An 18528-nucleotide genomic window follows, 5' to 3' on the forward strand; every position below is an offset into this window, starting at 1 on the left:
GGGCCCAGGCTTGAGCTCTGGGCATCGATCCTGCATCATCTGGTACGGTATTGAGGAGGAAGAAGTCTTGTTGAGTGATTCATCAGGGCTAGCTGTGCCATGAAGAGGAAGGCAAAAAGGAGTTCAGAGAAAAATGCAAGTTGATGAATCAACTGGAGAATAGCTTTGTCTTCTCTGCCATTCAAAAAGAAAGAAGAAATAGCTGAAAACGTGAAGTTTGAGGTTAGCGTTAACTGCAGAGACCATGAGACTGCAGATGCTGAGATCCTGAGAGGAGTGAGCAAGTTGACAAACAGCAGAATGGCAACCCTGGATTTCAAAGGGCAGACTTGGGCCAGTTGAAGTGGCTGATAATATGGGAAGGGGATAGGCTGGACCACTGGGATCAAAATTCTGGTCTCGCTTGTGGCTAATGGCATCCATCCCTAAGGGCTTAGTTAAGGGACCAATACTGTTTCAATGTCTTCATTAGTGACCTGGAGGATGAAATGTAGTGCACACTGAACAAGTTTGTAGCTGAAGCCAAACTGCGGGAGAAGTCAATATTCTGGATGGCTTCCATTCAAAGGCACGTGCTCAGGCTGGAGAAATAGGCTGACAGAAAACTCTTTAAGTTCAAGAAGGTCACATGCAAGGACTTAAATGTGGGTTGGAATAACTCCATGTGCCAGTATAGACTTGGAATCTAGTAAGCAGCTCTGCAGAAAAGGACCTGTCCTGGTAGACAACAGGTTGAACACAATCCAGAATTATGTCTTTGTGACAAAAAGGCCAACCATGTCCTGGGCTACATTGGCAAGTGCTCAGCCAGAAGGTCGAGCAGTTTCTTCCCCTCTCTTCAGGACTCGTGGAAGTGTGTGCTGTCTCCAGAGTGCTCTCTTCAGTTCTGGAGTCCATAGTATAGGAAGGACATGGAAATTCTGGATCAAGTGCAATAGAGGCTACCAACCTGGTTAGAGGCTGGAGCACTGGATGTACAGGAATCAGAGAGTGTTGAGTCTATGCAGACTGAGAAAGATATGACACACAAGAGGCTTTATCACTTTTTACAAGTACCCAATCAGAGGAGAGACAGAAGAGAGAGCCAGACACCTCTCAGACGTGCACAGCAATAGGACAAGAGGCAACAGACACAAGGTAGAAAATAGGAAATTCTCATTAGAGACTAGGAACTAATTTCTTAACCTGAGGGTGATCCAATATGGTACCAGTGACACAGCTCCCCACTCTTAAGGGCATTCAGAACTTGACTGGAGCTTTGAACAACCTGAGCTAATAAGCTCTGTTTTGAGTAGGAAGTTAGACTAGATGACCTCTAAAGGTCCTTTCCAGCTACAATACTCTTAACATTTGAGACCAGCTAAGTGTTGCCATCAGACATCTGAGATTGAGGTGCTATTTCTTAAATCTCTCAGGTGGTTTATGCCACAGTCAAAAAGAATACCAGAGCAGAAAGAAGATGTTGGCTTGACCCTCAAAGCCCATACACATTTCAAGACCTTTGACTTTTAAGCCTGGGAGCCCTGGAGGAAGACATTTTGCCTGAGGAAAAAGAAGTAAAGGGAAACCCGTGAAGGTTCAAGTACGTGCGTCTGAACTGCTCTATTATATAGGGTGGCACAAGTACTCAACAACAGCAGTGATACGATTCTCATGGGTTGAGAGCAAAAATTAATTAAATATTTTCTTGCTAATCCTGGAGCAACCATGGCCTCTAAGTTGTTAAAGGCTTATTTTTGGAGTCTGTATCAGAATATCCTTCCAATCAAGACAGAAAAAGTACTCTCCTGATGCAAAAGCTATTTTGCTGCTACATGTCCATCCTGCTCTCAAACACCAAGGGGAGTGCTAGAGCTTTCCAGACGGAGGCCAAATTGTTTTCCACTAAATTTGTTTGCTAAAATGATTGCATCATTTTATATCAAGCTTGAATAAAGTAAAGAGAATTGGCCTGGGGGTGATACCTCACGTATACAGTTTCAGACTGAGTAGCTTATGTCTGGCATAGACATAAGCAGCTAAAAAAGATCTTCTATAGAGTTGTATCCAGCAACCTACATAACACAATACGGCTGCTGTCCTTAACTACAATAATCCACTGAGTTTATCAGTGGCAGCTGGGTAGAATAACACCAGTAATTATCAGCATTTGTCAGCTTTTAGTGATTCAACAGTTTCCACAGAAAGCATAGGATACATGTTTCTTATGGAAGATGAAGCACATTGTTAAATGTACTTTAGAAATAAAAGCTGCAGTCCCTACACAGCCACAGGCTATCTCATTAATTTTAACTTGTATTAAAAGCAAAATAGAATTTGAGAAAGAAACAGCAAATCTGAGACACAATAAACCAGATAATTAAAAAATAAAATGCTATTATTCTTTGACTTTCAGTGAATCTGTGCACAGGACTTGTCAGGAGAGCACTGTTCAAACACTTTGGGCAGATACTGTGCAGAAAGCAGGAAATATTGCAAGGGAAGTCACAGGAAAACAGTCATCCAGTGGTTTGTCTTGTTTCCAGATCACTTTGGAGAAGAACTGTGCAACATAAATACAGAAATCTTTTCCCCTAATGTCACTTCTAAACTACATAAGTGAATTTAAATCCTGAAGCAGTTAGGAATTATGGTCTTTTCTAGGAGATTATTTTACAAAAAGCAGATTCATCAGTTGGTCAAAAACAAGCTACCATAATCTAAAATGGAAAAGAAAGGTCTGTCAACAGCAGCCTGAGCCAAGGTGTTGTTTTGCTTGAAATATTTTCCTTTTCTCCTTGACTACTAATACTTGTGGTGTTTTCTATTTTGTTTAGGTTTTTTGTTTTGTTGTATGTTTGTTTTTTTCCTAGGTGTATTTGCTCTCTTCTACATCACTAACAAGTTCCGAACATATCCCTTCACCGTCAAAGATCAACTTATTATTTCCTACAGTGGCCTTCGAGGAGCCAGCAGCTTCTCTCTTGCATTCTTACTTCCAGGGAATCTCTTCCCGAGAAAAAAATTGTTCATTACAGCTACTCTTGTAGTTATATATTTCACTGTCTTCATCCAAGTAAGTATATTTCTTAATTGATTGTTTTCATGCAATAGAGATGACTGAAAGCTTCATAGTGAAGATGGCATTGAATTTGCTCTTAATAAGGACAAATGATAGTATTCTCTGGCTGGATTTAGCTCTGCACTGTGTAATTACCCTTCCAGGGCTTTTTAGGTATTATTAAATACCTTTTTCAGAAAGGCTGTATTAAGTGCTTGTGTCTCCTAAAATATTCAGAGAAAAGGGCACTTTGTGTCTTGTGTTCTTTCCACATGCGCTTCCTAATGTTTCAAAATAGTGAAGCATTTTAACTTTACACTTCAGAACATAATCTACTAGTGGTGTATTCTCTACAAGTGATGTATCTCAAACTGAACAGAAAAGAATATGCTTCTATGGCAGATTTTGAGGTTTTTTTACTTTTATTCTTATTCATCTTGGAGACTAAATGAGAACATTTTGAAATCCTTTGTAAAAGAATATTAAATAAAACCAAAGAGAATATTTCATGTTTGTTAGAATAGGTGTCTACCTCACATATTTGGGTTACTCTACTTGTCTTACACTGCTGTACCTGGAAGAACTGTATCTTCTGGAGGTCTAGCAACCCATGTTCTGTATTTTCCTGTATCAATTATCTCAGACACTCCAGAGTACCTATGGGGCACTATGCACTTGTGGTTAAGCACTTAGATTCCACTGAAATGTTTAAGAAAAAATATTTATTTTCAATTTTTCCTCTTTAATGCTATCTTGTGGCACTGCAGTAAAGAATTAGGAACAGCTGTGTCCTCATTTGAACTGACAAGCTGAAAATTGTTTCTCAGTGAAAAAAAAACCAAACCAAAATATTTAATTCAGAAAATGTTGAGGTAAGAGTTTTCCAGATTGCAAGAACCTCACAAAGATGTTTTCTTTCAAGTGAATGCAGTTTTGAAGACTGTTGGCAATGACTCAGTCACATTACATAGTTAAAACATGTCAATAAATATAATCTCTTCTGTAGCTCTTCATACAAGTAATAAATCATTCTTGTGAATAAGACACAGCTTTCCTAATTGATTAAATAGAATTAAATCCTTCTGTTTACTGTTGTTTTTGACCTTTCAACGCAATGTTCCAAATGCAGGGGATCACAATTGGACCATTGGTCAGATATTTAGATGTTAAAAAGACGAACAAAAAGGAGTCTATCAACGAGGAAATCCATGTGCGAGTAAGTTTTTTGGTTCAGTAGCTGGTATCCTAAAGAGAAGAGAAAAGCTATTCCAAAAGAGCTGGATAAGGGGAGGTATTTGGCAGCACTAGCATTTGGTGCATTTGGAATGCTTTTAACAACATTTTGAGGAAACTCAACGCACAATTTTCTGAAATAGGGTATCTCATTTATATTCAGTGACTACTGTATTATAATATCGTACCATGAGTGTCCTGGTGTATCAGGGCCCTTGTCTCTTGATACTGGTGGCCATGGGAGGACAGAAACATAAAGGTATCATTTATAAAATGAACTCATCATCCTTCCCTGCTAGATTTATCAGATACCATTGCTGCCATCTTTTGGGTAGTTCTAGTCACACTGACACCTTAGAAGTCTTTATTTTAAGTTTAATTGAACTTATTTATATCATGTTTTGTTGAATTGAAATGAGTCAAACCATTGGTCTGGAAATTTAGTTTGACATTATTCTGAATAATTATCTTCTCCCTGCTTAAACATTTGCTTTAGCTCTCAAATTACTATCATATAAAATAACAGAAAGCTGTTTGAACTAACTTAACAGCACTATACAAAATATATGTACATGCTTTCATTTTCTCAGTAGGGAATGTATTTGAAGTTAACAGAATCACTGTGCCTTAAAATTAAGCACATGCAGAGACATTAGGAAAATTAAAGAATCTGAGCTGATTTGAATTTAAAGTGCATTTAATTCTTACTATTTAACCTCTAAACTTAACCTTAAAGGAATTTACATAGAATCATAGAACAGTTTGTATTGGAAGGGACCTTAAAGATCATTTAGTATCAATCTCCCTCCCATGGGCAGGGTCATCTCCCGCTAGACCATGTTACTCAAAGCCCCATCCAACCTGTCCTTGAACAGTTCCATCACTTAAAAGTACCACATATACATATGTAAGAATTGGCCATTATTCTGTCTGTTTCCAAAAGGGTAGAAACACATGAAAGAAGACTGAAAATTCTGGAAGTCAGCAGTGATACTACCAATTACCAGTTTCATGAAAATTTGCAAAATCCTCAGAGGATTTGCTTGTCAAGGCAAAGATTAAGGTGTGGGGTACCTGGTTTTGTGTTTCTCTCAAGGAGGGAAATTTGGTGAACAGAACCAAGAATTTAAGTTTTTGTCTCAGTAGACGAAGAGGACTAGGCAATTTGGATGCTCAGTATCATCTTCCAGTGGACACAGTCCTTTACTTCAACCCAAATATTGCTGGGTGATGGTGAGATGATAGCAGACTGACAGACTTGTTGCCTCCATCAAAATATTGTCACTTCAGCCAAGAATAGGAGCTGCCACAGTAAGATCTTTGGTAGATGCTTGCAGAATTAACTCACACCCTCCAATTACAAAATCTCAAAATCCTGTCAACAATTGTTTATTTGTGGTGACATTACTTTCTCATAATGGCCACTCAAATTTTTTCCATATTTGCTTCTCCAGTTGATGGACCACTTGAAGGCTGGTATTGAAGACATATGTGGACATTGGAGTCATTATCAACTGAGAGATAAGTAAGCATCTCTTATTGCAGCCTGTTATAATAAAATAATTTATCTATTATGTAAAATACAATAGGTAAATAGAATAAGAAATGTTGTGTCCCATAGAGCTAAAATAGCATGAAAATATTGGGGATGTGTGCAATGTCTCTTTTTCAAAAGTCAGCTGAGTAACTGTTATCTCCTGGGAGTGCAGTGCTTGGATATTGCCTGCTTAATTGCTTCTGCACAAACAAACAGAAAATAAGCCTTCTGAAAGAAAAACATAGCATGAGAACTCAGTGCTGCAGACATTTGCCTGTGCACACAGTTATGGCATAAATCTTAGATCCATGGCAGTGCTCCTCTAGGTCTGGATTTAGAACAGAAGCTACATGAGGTGACTTCTGCAGGAAGTGTCTACGACAAATATGACCCCTTATTGGTGAGTACAGATTCAATAATAATTAGTGACCTGTTTTTAAAGGTCTGTGCATTCAGTATTATTTAAAATAATAGTTCCGAAAGCAATAGTTGAATTTAAATATCCAATAGCACAAGCAGATACTTTAAAGATAGTTTTCACTTGGAAACACAAGACATACATTGTGTCTTCCATAAGCAGGATGAGGCAGATTTATGAAGCTTTATGGTTCTTCCAGGCACTGCCTAGAAGACATGGATATGCCATTCTGAGCTGCTGTTCCCTTTCCCTTTTCCCTAAGTGACTCCTGTGATCATGTTGGCCACCATGGCAGCATGTGAAGGGAAGTATGGGGAGAGAGTAATCTTCCTTTCCCACTAAGGTCTTATTATGATGCTGTGGGCTAAAAGTTATCCCTAGTTATCCTAACTATGCCTAGACTTCTGTGCTGGCAGCCTCTGTCTCATCTTTCACCATTGGACTGCAGTAATCCAGTCAGAGGGGCTGTCAGGACATGTGGCAACTCCTTCCATGACTGGGTTTCTCCCTGTGGAAGTTACTAATTCAGAATGGGTAGAAGGCAGCTGGTTTGCCACCAGTTCTTGTCCCAGTCAGGAGTAATGATGAAATGTGATAGGGCACATACCTGGACCCAGAAGCTATATCCTCACATCCACCAGTGTCTGTGCAGTCAACAAGCTAAAAAACAAAATCTGGTTGGAGTAGTAATTCCATTGAAATACCTGCATTTACACTTATCTGTGAGAAAACATTATCCCCTTATCTCACAACTATCCAACAGCTATGAAATGAAGTGTTTCAGTTCAAGGGCAGGTTAAAAAAAAACCCAACACCTGTATGTGAAGACATTTAATTTAAGGTGATTGTTTTAAAAGGTAATCCGTAGACTTTTCTATGCAAATTTAAAGACAGTTAGCATTTGTATATCAGAATTAATTATCTACATGATGACACTCCAGGAGGCTTTCAATCGCATAGGAAAACATAAAGAGCTCTAATCTCAGTGGAAACATATGTGTAACTATCTCTGCTATTAATAGTCTTTGGTAAGAAAAAATGTACAAACTCTGTACTGCTTTTCCTGGCATTGTGAAGCACATTACCTTGCTGCTGAAAACAGTTCTTCAAAAGGAACTGCTGGTGTTCTGCTAAACATCTGTCTGAAAGCACATACCTGTCCAAAGTACACACCCACATTCACATTCAAATTACGCCACACATTAACCATATTTTACAATCTGCAGCACATAGTGTTTTGTGATCCATTCAAATTCTCTGTGATTCAGAATACAAAGAAATGTATTTTCTCTGCTCTAATTGTCAGGGTTCAAAATTATCAGCAACATAATGGGCCCAAACTACTGTAACTGCTGGGCCATTTAGAGCCTCATTGGTGGCTGGCTGAATAGGCCAGGATTACTGTAAGAGCAGCTGCTGCTGTTGTGCCTGCTAGAATACAACATTTGTACAAAAGCACGGAGACTGGTCATATTCTCTTCTGATAAATGTGGTGGTGTTATACGCAAACACACACCCAGCCTGCATTTTTGCTCTGATTGCAGCTTGTTTCTTTCTTTTGTCTGGTGAGCTTTGCAATCTCTGTGGAGCAGTAGACTATGCCAAATGTCCCTCTAAAGGTCTCTCCACTCACTAGGCCTTCAGGAGTTCACAGGTGCCTCCAGTGTGGGTTCAGTTTCCCCCATGGAATTATATGTGTGTGCATTTGTATGAAGATCAGCTTGTGCCACAGAAATAAAAACCTATTTCTTTTTTTTTAATTTTATTTTAATCTCTTTGGCAGATTTAAGAAGTTTGACAATAAGTATGTGAAGAAAATCTTAATTCGGGAACACCAGCCCAAATCCAGCCTTGTGTCACTGTACAAAAAGATGGAGATAAAACTGGCCATTGAGATGGCTGAAAGTGGCATGAAAATTTCAAAACCATCCACAGCTTCTTTACAGTGAGTACTGAGCTCCTGACCCTTTGCAGGGTACAGACATGAAGGAGAGGGGCAAAAAATGAGAAAATATCCAAGAGATTTCATGACTTCAATAGAAATGCAAGGAAAAAAAAGACAGTTACGAGAAGTTGTTTGTGTTGGCAATTTGGTGCTTATCATATTTGCACTTTGACTCTTTGCCCACAGAATGAAAATGAAAACCAGGGATAATTTCTCTGTTTCTCTTCAGTGATGGCCAATTTCAAAGAGGAATTGTGAGACAAGTGCAGAAGCCACTCCAACTGCTTTAAATCACAGAAGTGGTTTGAGGGGGCTCTGCTCTTCTCTGAGCTGGCTGGTGCGTTTTGATTATCACTGCAAGGTCCTGACAAACCTGAAAGAGAGCTTAGAGCACAGGTCCCAACTCCATTATTCCAGTCAGAAATTTTTGGTGAGAGCAGATTTCCTTGTAGGATTTGCAATTTTTGCTATTTGAGTTTGAGTCCCTCAAACTGCCTTGATGCACTGTCTTTGCACTGCTGTACCAAACTAATCCAATTAAACATTAAAAGCAGCCCTGCAGGGGACTTGGGGGTACTGGTGTATGAATTGCTGGACATGAGCCGGGAATGTGCACTTACAGCACAGAAAGCCAACCATATCCTGGCCTGCATCAAAAGAGGCATGGCCAGCAGGTTAAAGGAGGAGATTCTACTTCTCTTGTATTGTGTCCAGCTCTGGAGTCCTCAGCACGGGAAAAAACATGGAGCTGGAGGAGCAAGTTCAGAGGAGGGCCACAAAACTGATCAGAGGGCTGGAGCACCTCTTCTGTGAAGACAGACTGAAAGAGCTGGGGTTGTTTAGGAGAAGAGAAGGGTCCAGGAAGACCTTACTGTGGCCTTTGAATACTTACAAGGGGTTTTATACAAAGGATGGGGACTGACTTTTTAATAGGCCCTGTAGCAATAGGACAAGGGGAAATTGTTTTAAACTAAAAAATTGCAGACTCAGATTAGATATAAGGAAGAAACGTTTTCCTGTGCGGGTGGTGAGACAGTAGAACAGGTTGCTCAGAGAGGTAGAAGCCTGATCCCTGTAAAAATTAAAGGTCATGTTGGATGGAACTTTGAGCAACCTGATCTAGTTGAAGATGTCCCTGCTTATTGCAGGGGTCTTGTACTGGATGATCTTTAAAGGTCTTTTCCAATCCGAACCTCTCTGTAGTTCTATGAAACTGTAATGCAACTTGATACCAGACGGACCAGGGGAGAAAACTGGTGGGATCTCAAGAGCCATCACTGAGGGAATGATGCTCTAGGAGAGAGTTTGCATATATCTTCAGTCCTGCATAATTCATCTGCTGTGCATGTATTCATTCTTACCTTGCAACACACTGTCTAGGGTGCCGGTACTGCTGATGGCACCACAAATTCTTTCCTGTTGCTGCTACTGCCTGCTCTCTGCTACTGCATCCTTCAACCCATCCCCATTTTGCAGCAGCCTCTGACGGGGCCCAGCAAATTTTCTTTTTTGAATGATCATCTCAACCCACACCAGAAATTCCAAATACCAACTGGATGTTAAGTTCAAATCTCTCTTGAATCTTTGTCTTAATCATGTCCAGATTAATCTGATTTTTTGAAACTGATGTCAGCATGCAGTGTAAGACCTAGCCCTTTTCTTTCTAAATTACTATTTGCTGAATGGATGATATTAAAAAAGATTCCATGTCTGTCAGGCTCCTTTCTGTCTGCTGTATTCCCTTAACTGTACCAAGCCAAAAGAAAACGTGCAAGGTTAGTAGACAATCTATGGCAATCAAATCACATTCCTCTGCTTTTCTTGAGGAAAAAAGAATATAAATCCCATCAGAGAAGTTCAGAAATTCTCTCCTGAGACAAGAATTTAGATGGAAAAGTATTCTATGATGAACAGCTGCTATGATGGACTAATTTTTGCCAGCTCTACTCTGGCAGTAATAGAATTTTTCTGTGCATACAACTCTGATGCATAGGTTCTCCTGAAAAAAGCCTTTTTAAAAATAAAGTGTCAACATCAAAACCAAAACGCAGCCTGTAACTCAGAAAAATTCTGATTCTTGAATGCTGTTTCTAGGAAAATGCACTTTTTCATTAGTCCACTGTTGAGCACTGAAGGAGACAGGATAGGGAGTGCTGAATCTTCTGTCTGAGCCAATGCAGCATTCTTCTAAGCAATTAAGTGAACCTGCTTAAGACTAAAATATTTTAAACATATTTGTAAATTGTTTGGTTGTTACAATTGAGATATCTTTTACCTAAAGTCTCTGTGAGGATACAAAAACTGGCCATGAGCAAGGAGAGATTTGAAATTAAATTCTAACTCACGGCATGTGAAGCAATAGTTGCAGTGTCAGAGTAGTGAGGAAACTCACTAGGATTTTGGTCAGTTCTGCAGTCTTTAGGCACACGGGGGAAATACTTTATAACAATCAGAGCAGATTTCCACTGCTCTGAATTAGCATTATTTGGATAAATCCCATCCACGCTGGTGTGATTCCTACAGGTGGAATGGATGTCCAATATGCAGTATTTCCAGGGCAGATTTGAGAAACTTGCCCATGGACTGTGTAAAAAAGAATCCATATTTGGATGAAACTAGAGCATTTTGTTATGACGTTTTAGAGAATATAAGCCTTAGAAACAAGGATAGAAATGGCAAAAGCACTGCCAAGCAGATATCAAAACTGTTTTTATAGGGCTGCTTTTTGGAGGAAATATGCCCATTAAAGAGTAGTGGTTTGATATTACTGCAATACTGATTTTGGTAATAGTAAATCTTAGACTGTATTAGAGTAAATCTTAGAATGTAACATTACAGATCAGAATCAAGTGCTTTTTTGTCACTTCTAGTGGTGCAGTTGTGCAAGAGCTGTGCCTGATGTTTGTTACTTCCTTCTCAGGACTAGTGCAGATCAGTGGAGAGTTCACAAGGTTCAACATTTTAGATATAATAAATAAAAAATAATTTTTCAGGGTTTGCAGAAGGCATTTTATTTCCTCCATGTATCAACTATCTCCATGTCTAATGAAAAAAAAGAGATACTGTCATGGTACTCATTACACAGAGACAGTTTTCAGGGCATATTACCATTTCAGTGTTTTCTTCAGAAATGTATCTCTTGTGCTGTGCTTTGTTGCAACATGCTGGAAGTTTCAATAGCAGCCAAGAAATACTTTCAATAACGGTGTTTTTATGGGTTTGGTAACATAGCAAGCTGGTTTTTTTGAAAGGTTTTTTTGTTGTTGTTGTTTTGTTTTGTTTTAAATGTATTGTCTATTGCAAAATGCAATAGCAATCTGTTCCTTATTTCCATACCTGTGCACTGTTATCAGCTGGGTAGGTTAATATCTAATCCCATTAAAAGAATACACTCCTTTTATTTGTGCTCTAGAACAATACAGGCTATCTTAATTCTGTTTGCTTTCTTGCTACCTCAGCTCCACCGAAACACCGGAAATTTAATTGATTCAATTTAAGTCACTTTAGGAGCAACCGACAACACTTTAAGGACATCACTTAGCTGAGAACAAAGATTTGCAATTATTATTATTGGGTTTTTTGTTTTTGTTTTTGTTTTTAAGAGACAACACAGCAAAATGGAGAAAAGAAAAAAAAACCAGAACAGAAAAAACAAACTGAACTCAGACTGATTCATCCTGGATGATCACTATCTATTTCCTTTTCTTTTCTCAGGAATTCAGCTGAACACTAACTCTCACATAGATTGACCTATTTGGCAAAAGCAGTTAAGGTTTCACAGCAGCCCTCCTCCATTGTTTTGCTAGTGAGAAAGCCAGGCAGCTTACAAGTGATTGTGGGCTTCTTGTCAGTTTGTTAAAAATCCTAAGATGACTATCTTTTAGGTAGCTCTTTAATTTTAAATGGAGAAACAGGCTCAGTAGCACAGAAACCCTGTGTGTTCTTCTCACCACAGGGCAGGTCTTTTGGACTCCTTAACTGGCAGGTGCTTTATTTTGCTGCACTTTGCTTTCTCAAAGGAGTTAAAAGCAGCAGGACTGCAAGGCCCAGATTGCTAGATCATGCTTCTCAGACAGGGAAGGAAACTTGCAGTACTTTCCTGAACATGCAGCTGGTTGTTGCCCAGTCTAATCCTTAAGTACGGACTTCATTATGAAGCTCTGAGAAAGGAGAGTTTCTGCTGCCACCTATATGGGAATTTAGGGCACATTCTGTTTACCCAGTATCTTGATAAGAAACAGGAAATAGCAAAATCTGACATTTTTTATTAATCTTTGGATGTTTTAGTGGTGTCTCTGCTCGATGACAGACTCTTCATCCCCACCTGTTCTAGTACTAAAAATAAATCATGCATCACTTCATGGAAATGGTATTTAAACAGCTCACTAATACCATATTGAAACTTTTATTTATTTACAGGAGCGGTAGAAATCGGCGTGCACACAGGCTCACCCCCGCAGAGGTGGAGTCCATGAGAGATGTCCTGGCCCACAACCTGTACCAAGTGCGACAAAGGGTGTGTAAGCGACCTGCCCTCACGCACTGTTGGCAGGCTGAGCGCTCGTGTTTGCCCTTCCCGAAGCACAGCTGGGAGCCCCAGCGCTGGCCCTGGGGTCACACTGCTGGGAAAAGGGGAAAGAGGAGAAGAAGCCCTAGGTCGGCGTTCGCTCCCAGGTGGAAAAAAAGGACAGCAGGTTTTTTTTCCGTCGGCTTTTCACCCAGGCGGCAGCACGACAAGCCAGGAAAATCTGTGACTGAGCTGTAGAGGTCAGGCTTCCCGCACTGCACACAGGTTCCTCTGGCTCAGAAATAGCCTTCCCGAGGCTGTCACCCTCTCTGGGGGAGGCTGAGGAGCAGGTTCCCACCCCGGGGTCACCACAGCCCAGGCGGTGGAGGCTGGCGGGGCAGGGGCAGGATGGAAGCCGGACGGACAGACGGCTGGCTGCCGGGGGGGAGACAGAATCATCACATCCAACCATTAACCCAGCATTGCCAAGACCACGGCTAAGCATGTCCCTGAGCATCACATCTACATGTCCTTTAAACACCTCCAGTGACAGTGACTCCATCACGTCCCTGGGCAGCCTGTCCAAGTGCCTGACAACTCTTTCAGTAAAGAAATTTTTCCTCATATCCAATCTAAACCTCCCCTGACACAACTTGAGGCTACTTCCTCTTGTTTTATCACTTGTTACTAGGGAGGAAGAGACTGACCAACACCTCACGACAATCTCCTTTCGGGTAGCTGTAGAGGGTGATAAGGTTTCCCCTCAGCTTCCTTTTCTCTGGGGCTGAACAACCCTAGCTCCCTCAGCTGCTCCTGGTAAGATGCATGCAGGGCTCTGTGGGAGGCAGCAGTCTGGCAGGTCGCCAGATGGCGTGAAACTCCTCTGTAGAGGTGGGTGGACCAGTGGCAGTAAACATTGCGTAGCCCAAAGTCAGCTTAGAGTCGGGCGGGCTGGTAGATGCTCCATCTGTGTGGGAACAACAATTTACCCGAACCACAGGAGGAGGAAGGAGTTAAAAAACCCCAACCGCCTCCTCTGGCTTTATTTCACAGGGTTTGGGGTTGTTTGGTTTTGTTTGGTTTTATTTTGTTTTACTGTTTCCACCTGCTGCAATGGGGATGATAATACATCAGGAGGAATTTGTTTTGCAGAGGTTTGTACTGATTCTGATGCAGCTCAATGTAAAATATCTCATTACTGAAGTCTTGGACCCAGAATATATAACTGGGTGCTCTCGTATAGCACTGACATAAAGGATATATTGCAGTAACCTTGAAATTATGCAGATAAACAAGGCTAACTTATGTAATCACACATTTGTTAGAAAATGCTAGATGCTGCTCATTTAAATGTGTCATTATTAATATGATATTCATTCCTAACATTGTTTGATTTGCCATGGCCAATTATCCTTATGATATTAATTTCTTATCTTACCAGCAACAACTTGCATATATGGCTGTCTTTTAGATTACTGAAATGAACCCTCTGTCTTCAAAATCAATTACAGTAATGACTATTCACATCAGTAGCTTCCTATGTGGTTTTGCAAACTGTGCTTTTGGAAATGAAAGCTTGGAAGTAAAATAATGCCATTTCTGATACTTCACATTCAACTCTGAAGGCCTGGTAATTCTCTAGCTCACCAGACCAACTTTACAAGGACTGCTGCAAGTGAAACTGAATACAGGTTTCAGTTTTTAAGAGGGCTTATAACTTGGGTGATTTTTTCTTTTTAAGACAGATAATTATTTCCATAATTTCACTAAAAGTGTGCAATAAATTTAAAAAAGCTTGTCCTAAAAGATGCTCAGTTTTAGGGTAATATTCGGGTGTAGTTTGTCCAAGTATGGAAAGGAAACTCAGCTGTGCATCTCACTCTGGAGATGTACTCTTCTTAACACAGTCTTTTGCCCCTGGACACATCTGCTACTTGCTCCTGGCTCAGTAATGTGGTGACAAGGCTTAGAGGTGGGTTAACAGGCTACTCTTGGGACCTGTCCCAGATCTGTAGCTCTCAATTGTGTGATTAGAAGAGGGGTGACAAAGGGAGGACAGGCCCAGAGATCCTTGTGCAAGTAGGTATATTTTTATGGTACATTTTGAGCCAACAAGAGCCTATTAAAAATGGCATAAAATGAAGCCCTTGTGTTCCTTACAGCTGTGTTTGTGTGAGGTTAGCATGAGGCTGCACTTCTCCACGTGATCCCAAAGAGACCCACGGTGAGTTGGTGACAGGGCTGGGGCAGGTGTCCCCTTGGACCCGTGATCGACCAGGCTGCAAGTTTAATCACATGACAAGCACAAAGAGAATCAGTGGGATGCCTCTTCTGTTTCAGGCTCCAGCGTACAACCGACACAACCTGCCTACCAACACCAATGAGAAAGAAGCTCAAGAAATCCTGATCCGTCGGCAGCACAGCCTGAGGCAGAGCTGCAGGAAGGGAAACAGCTTACCTTGGGGTGGACAGGTACCTGTTACATAAACTACTAGTAATGTACAAAATGCCCCTTATTCTCTCTAAATGAGGAAAGAGACACTCATTTTTATATGTTTTCTTGCTATAATTAAAATGGATACTTTCCTCAGTGTCCTTATGCAGCACCTAAGAAGAGAGAGCTTCCCTTAGCATGTGGACAGCAGCTTTTTTACATCCCACTTTTATACTTTGGTCAGAAATCAGCTCCTATGCCTGTAAGTAGTAAAATAAAGTAGTTTGCATTATTTTGGCATGTGCAAAACATGCCACAGTTTCAGCTGAGTGAATTTGTGGATTCACAAAAGGCCTGATGGAAAGCCTTTGACACCTTGCACTGACAGTTTGGGCTCTCCATCAGTTAGAGTAAGATTTGTCTGACCAAATGTAGGCATTGAATAGCATAGATATTTACAGCTGAGATGATCACAGCTAAGGAAAAGAAACAAGTTTTTGCTGGGTATATTAATTTTATTTAAAGTTGTTACCTGAAATCGAAAAAGTCAGTCTTAGGAAAACATGTTTTGTTCCACTAACTGCAGAAAAAGCCTAGGTCATTACAGCAGACACAGACATTTTCGCTAGAGCTGACACTGAGTTCATCCCACCCAAGCCAAGCACTGATCTTATTCACACTTCTCTAAAATTTGCCTGTAAAGCTGCAGAGGCACAGTAGAAAAAGCATATAAGCATCCCTTTTTACCATCCCACCAAGTAAGTGGAGATTATAGAGGCAGTCATGGGCACTGAACATATTTCTGTCTCCATACACAGGCTAGCACCAAGGAAGTACGCTACCTGTCTTTGCCTCAGGGCCCCGCTCGGCACACCAGACGAAAAGCCAGGCATGTTACTTTTACAGGTAATATAGGGGCTTTACTCTCTGTCCTACTCCATCACTGAAAGCTGCTCAGTGGATTTAACAGTAGTAAAAGAACACTCACATGAAAGTCCCTGGCCTCTTTAAATTAACTACACCCTTCTCTACTATCTTTTTTTTATCTATGTTGTTTATGATCATTACTGCAGCAGTTTCTAATTCATTCCAGCACTGCCTAGTTTTCTCTTTTTCCCTCTTGCACAAATATTCCTATGATTCCTGCAGCTTGGCCTGGCCATAAGGGCATCTGTGTAAGCCCAAGAAAGCAAATTGCTTGTTCCTTGCAGCCCCACAAACACAATTGTACACAGAATTTTCAGGAGTTGCTGAACCTGAGGCTGCTGCAGCTCCATGCCTCCAGGTCCAACGGGTAGCAAGGCTGAGCAGGTATTCCCAATAGGCACTCCCCACACCATAATTCAGTGCACACATACACATGGATGGACACATAGAGCAGCATGGACAGGGCACAGGCCTCATGCAAATGGCATCAATGGCCTCACGCTGGTCCTCTCTCTGGATGATCAGGACTGTAGCCTTGTAGGGGAAAACAATATATACATACATGGTACCTGAATCTCCCAGAAGCTGGCCTTAGGAACACTCTCTGCCTAGCAGCAGGCCCTGGACCTTCCATCTCCTCAGTTGGTAGCACTCGGGCTTGTGTACCCTTGGGGACACAGATCCATGGCTGCTGCTGGTACTCAGACCTACACCTGTGTCAAAAAGTTGGTCAATGGAGTTTGTTTCCTGCAGGTGCAAAATTATTTATTTTTTCCCTTTCTGTTTTACTGTGAAAGAGATGAAAGCAAAAGAGATCTGTGTAGGCAAACCATCCCCTTGGGGCTGGGCACTTACATCTGATGGAGGCAGAACAGAAACCTGGAGGATCTCTTCAGAGGGGAAAATCAAAGTTACTCTAGGGGATTAACTTAATTTTTTTTTCCATACAGCTGATTCTTTTTTGTTTGTTTGTCAGGATGTCATGGTGGGGGATATATGTCTTTCTAAAAGACTATTCCCTATTGTGGGCAATTTTTTATTGTGTACTTGTGGCAAAGAAAGCTGGTTGGAGCAGGTCTGACACACCCAATGTAATCAAAGCACCATAGAGTCAAACTTCTGGCTTCAGGTGAAACTGTTTTTTTCCCAGTGGTTAATCACGGGTGACTGGTAAACTTAATTTTTGGTGGCACTGGAGTCTCCTCCTTGGCTGCGTTTTGTCTTCTGCTGTGGGTTTCACAAAGCTTTTCAACCATGGGACTAGAGAGAATTTTGAAAAGTGTAGAAAAACTGAAAGCTACATAAAGGAACACTGAAAGCATTGAGCAGCTCTGCAAGGCACTAAAATATAGCTGAATGTCCTTATTCACTGGGGTTTCAGGGTAGAGGCAAGATCAAGAAAGTATTTTAAACTACAGATTTGGAGTGAAAATTTTAAAATTAGGATTATTTTTAGTTCTTGACTACTCTCTTATTCTTTAGAAATTATTTAAGGTGTTTCAGTTCCAGAGTTTAAAACCGTAACACTGTAATGTTTTGAATACCCTTTAACTGTCCTTGTCAATACCACGGTGTTTCTCTTTTCTTCACATTATCAATTTGTCTGTCTTCCTTCAGATCACTGCAGAAATGGCTCTGATGCTGCATTCCCAGTAACGTTCAGACCTCAGCCCCAACTACGGCCATGGGAAGCAAAGCACAGACAGGAAGAGTTGCTTCCAATGGCACACTTGGATAGACGAGCAGGCTCATCCAATCTGTCAGGTCAAAGAGGAAATTCAATCCGCCAGCATCGTTCCACCAGAGCAGACAATCTAGCTCTAATGTCAAAGTCTCGACTCACTGTGGGAGACAGAGAGAGATATGAGTCAGAAGAAGAGACAGAAATGATGGCACCAGTCAAGTCATTTTACATATGAGCAGAAGAGCAATGTTTGCATCTCTAGGGACCTTTGTGCACTGCTCCGGAACAAATAACAAAGCTCTTATATGAATCAAACCACAATTTTCCTTTTGGGACCAGTGCACTTGTTCTAGTATCACTTTCAAATGCTGTATTAAGGTACTCAGAGAAGACTCAAGTTCTTACATATTTATATCAAGCTCTCTTTCTAGCAGAGCACTGCAAGAAAGAGGGGAACATGATCTTTGTAGAGGTTTGGACTTAGATTTATATGACAATAGTTGTGCACATGAAATGCTATGGGTGGAAGCTGATGTTGCCTTCCTATCTTCTGCCCTAAGGCCTAAATCTGGAAGAAAGAAATACCAAAAAACATGCTTGACATGAGTGCCCAGATTGATAACTTCAACCAGCTGTCTAGAGCTTTTGACCTTAAAGTAGCTGAAATATTCCAGGAAAGAGTTAAAAGCAGAGAGGCATTTTTGGGGCACCTAAATGTCACTGAAGATGCCTAAAGAGGTACTTAAGTCAAAAGGATTCTTTAGTGGATGATTTCAGCACTAGGGAATCTCTTGCATCTCAGG

The 18528-nt window shown here is 40.8% G+C and overlaps 1 protein-coding gene across 1 annotated transcript in view; it reads left to right on the forward strand.

The window, feature by feature from the left end:
* Window positions 1-17960, forward strand: part of SLC9A4 (solute carrier family 9, subfamily A (NHE4, cation proton antiporter 4), member 4) — a 31576-nt gene extending 13616 nt beyond the window's left edge. The window contains exons 5-11 of the mRNA XM_009997946.1: window positions 2853-3055; window positions 4170-4256; window positions 5728-5798; window positions 12593-12689; window positions 15021-15152; window positions 15933-16020; window positions 17659-17960. Of these exons, the coding sequence (XP_009996248.1) occupies window positions 2853-3055; window positions 4170-4256; window positions 5728-5798; window positions 12593-12689; window positions 15021-15152; window positions 15933-16020; window positions 17659-17960 (980 nt within the window). The remainder of the gene's footprint in view (window positions 1-2852; window positions 3056-4169; window positions 4257-5727; window positions 5799-12592; window positions 12690-15020; window positions 15153-15932; window positions 16021-17658) is intronic.
* The last annotated feature ends 568 nt before the right edge of the window (window positions 17961-18528 follow it).

The sequence above is a fragment of the Chaetura pelagica genome, unplaced genomic scaffold, assembly GCF_000747805.2.
Source record: "Chaetura pelagica isolate M959 unplaced genomic scaffold, ChaPel_1.0 scaffold123, whole genome shotgun sequence".
NCBI lineage: Eukaryota > Metazoa > Chordata > Aves > Apodiformes > Apodidae > Chaetura > Chaetura pelagica.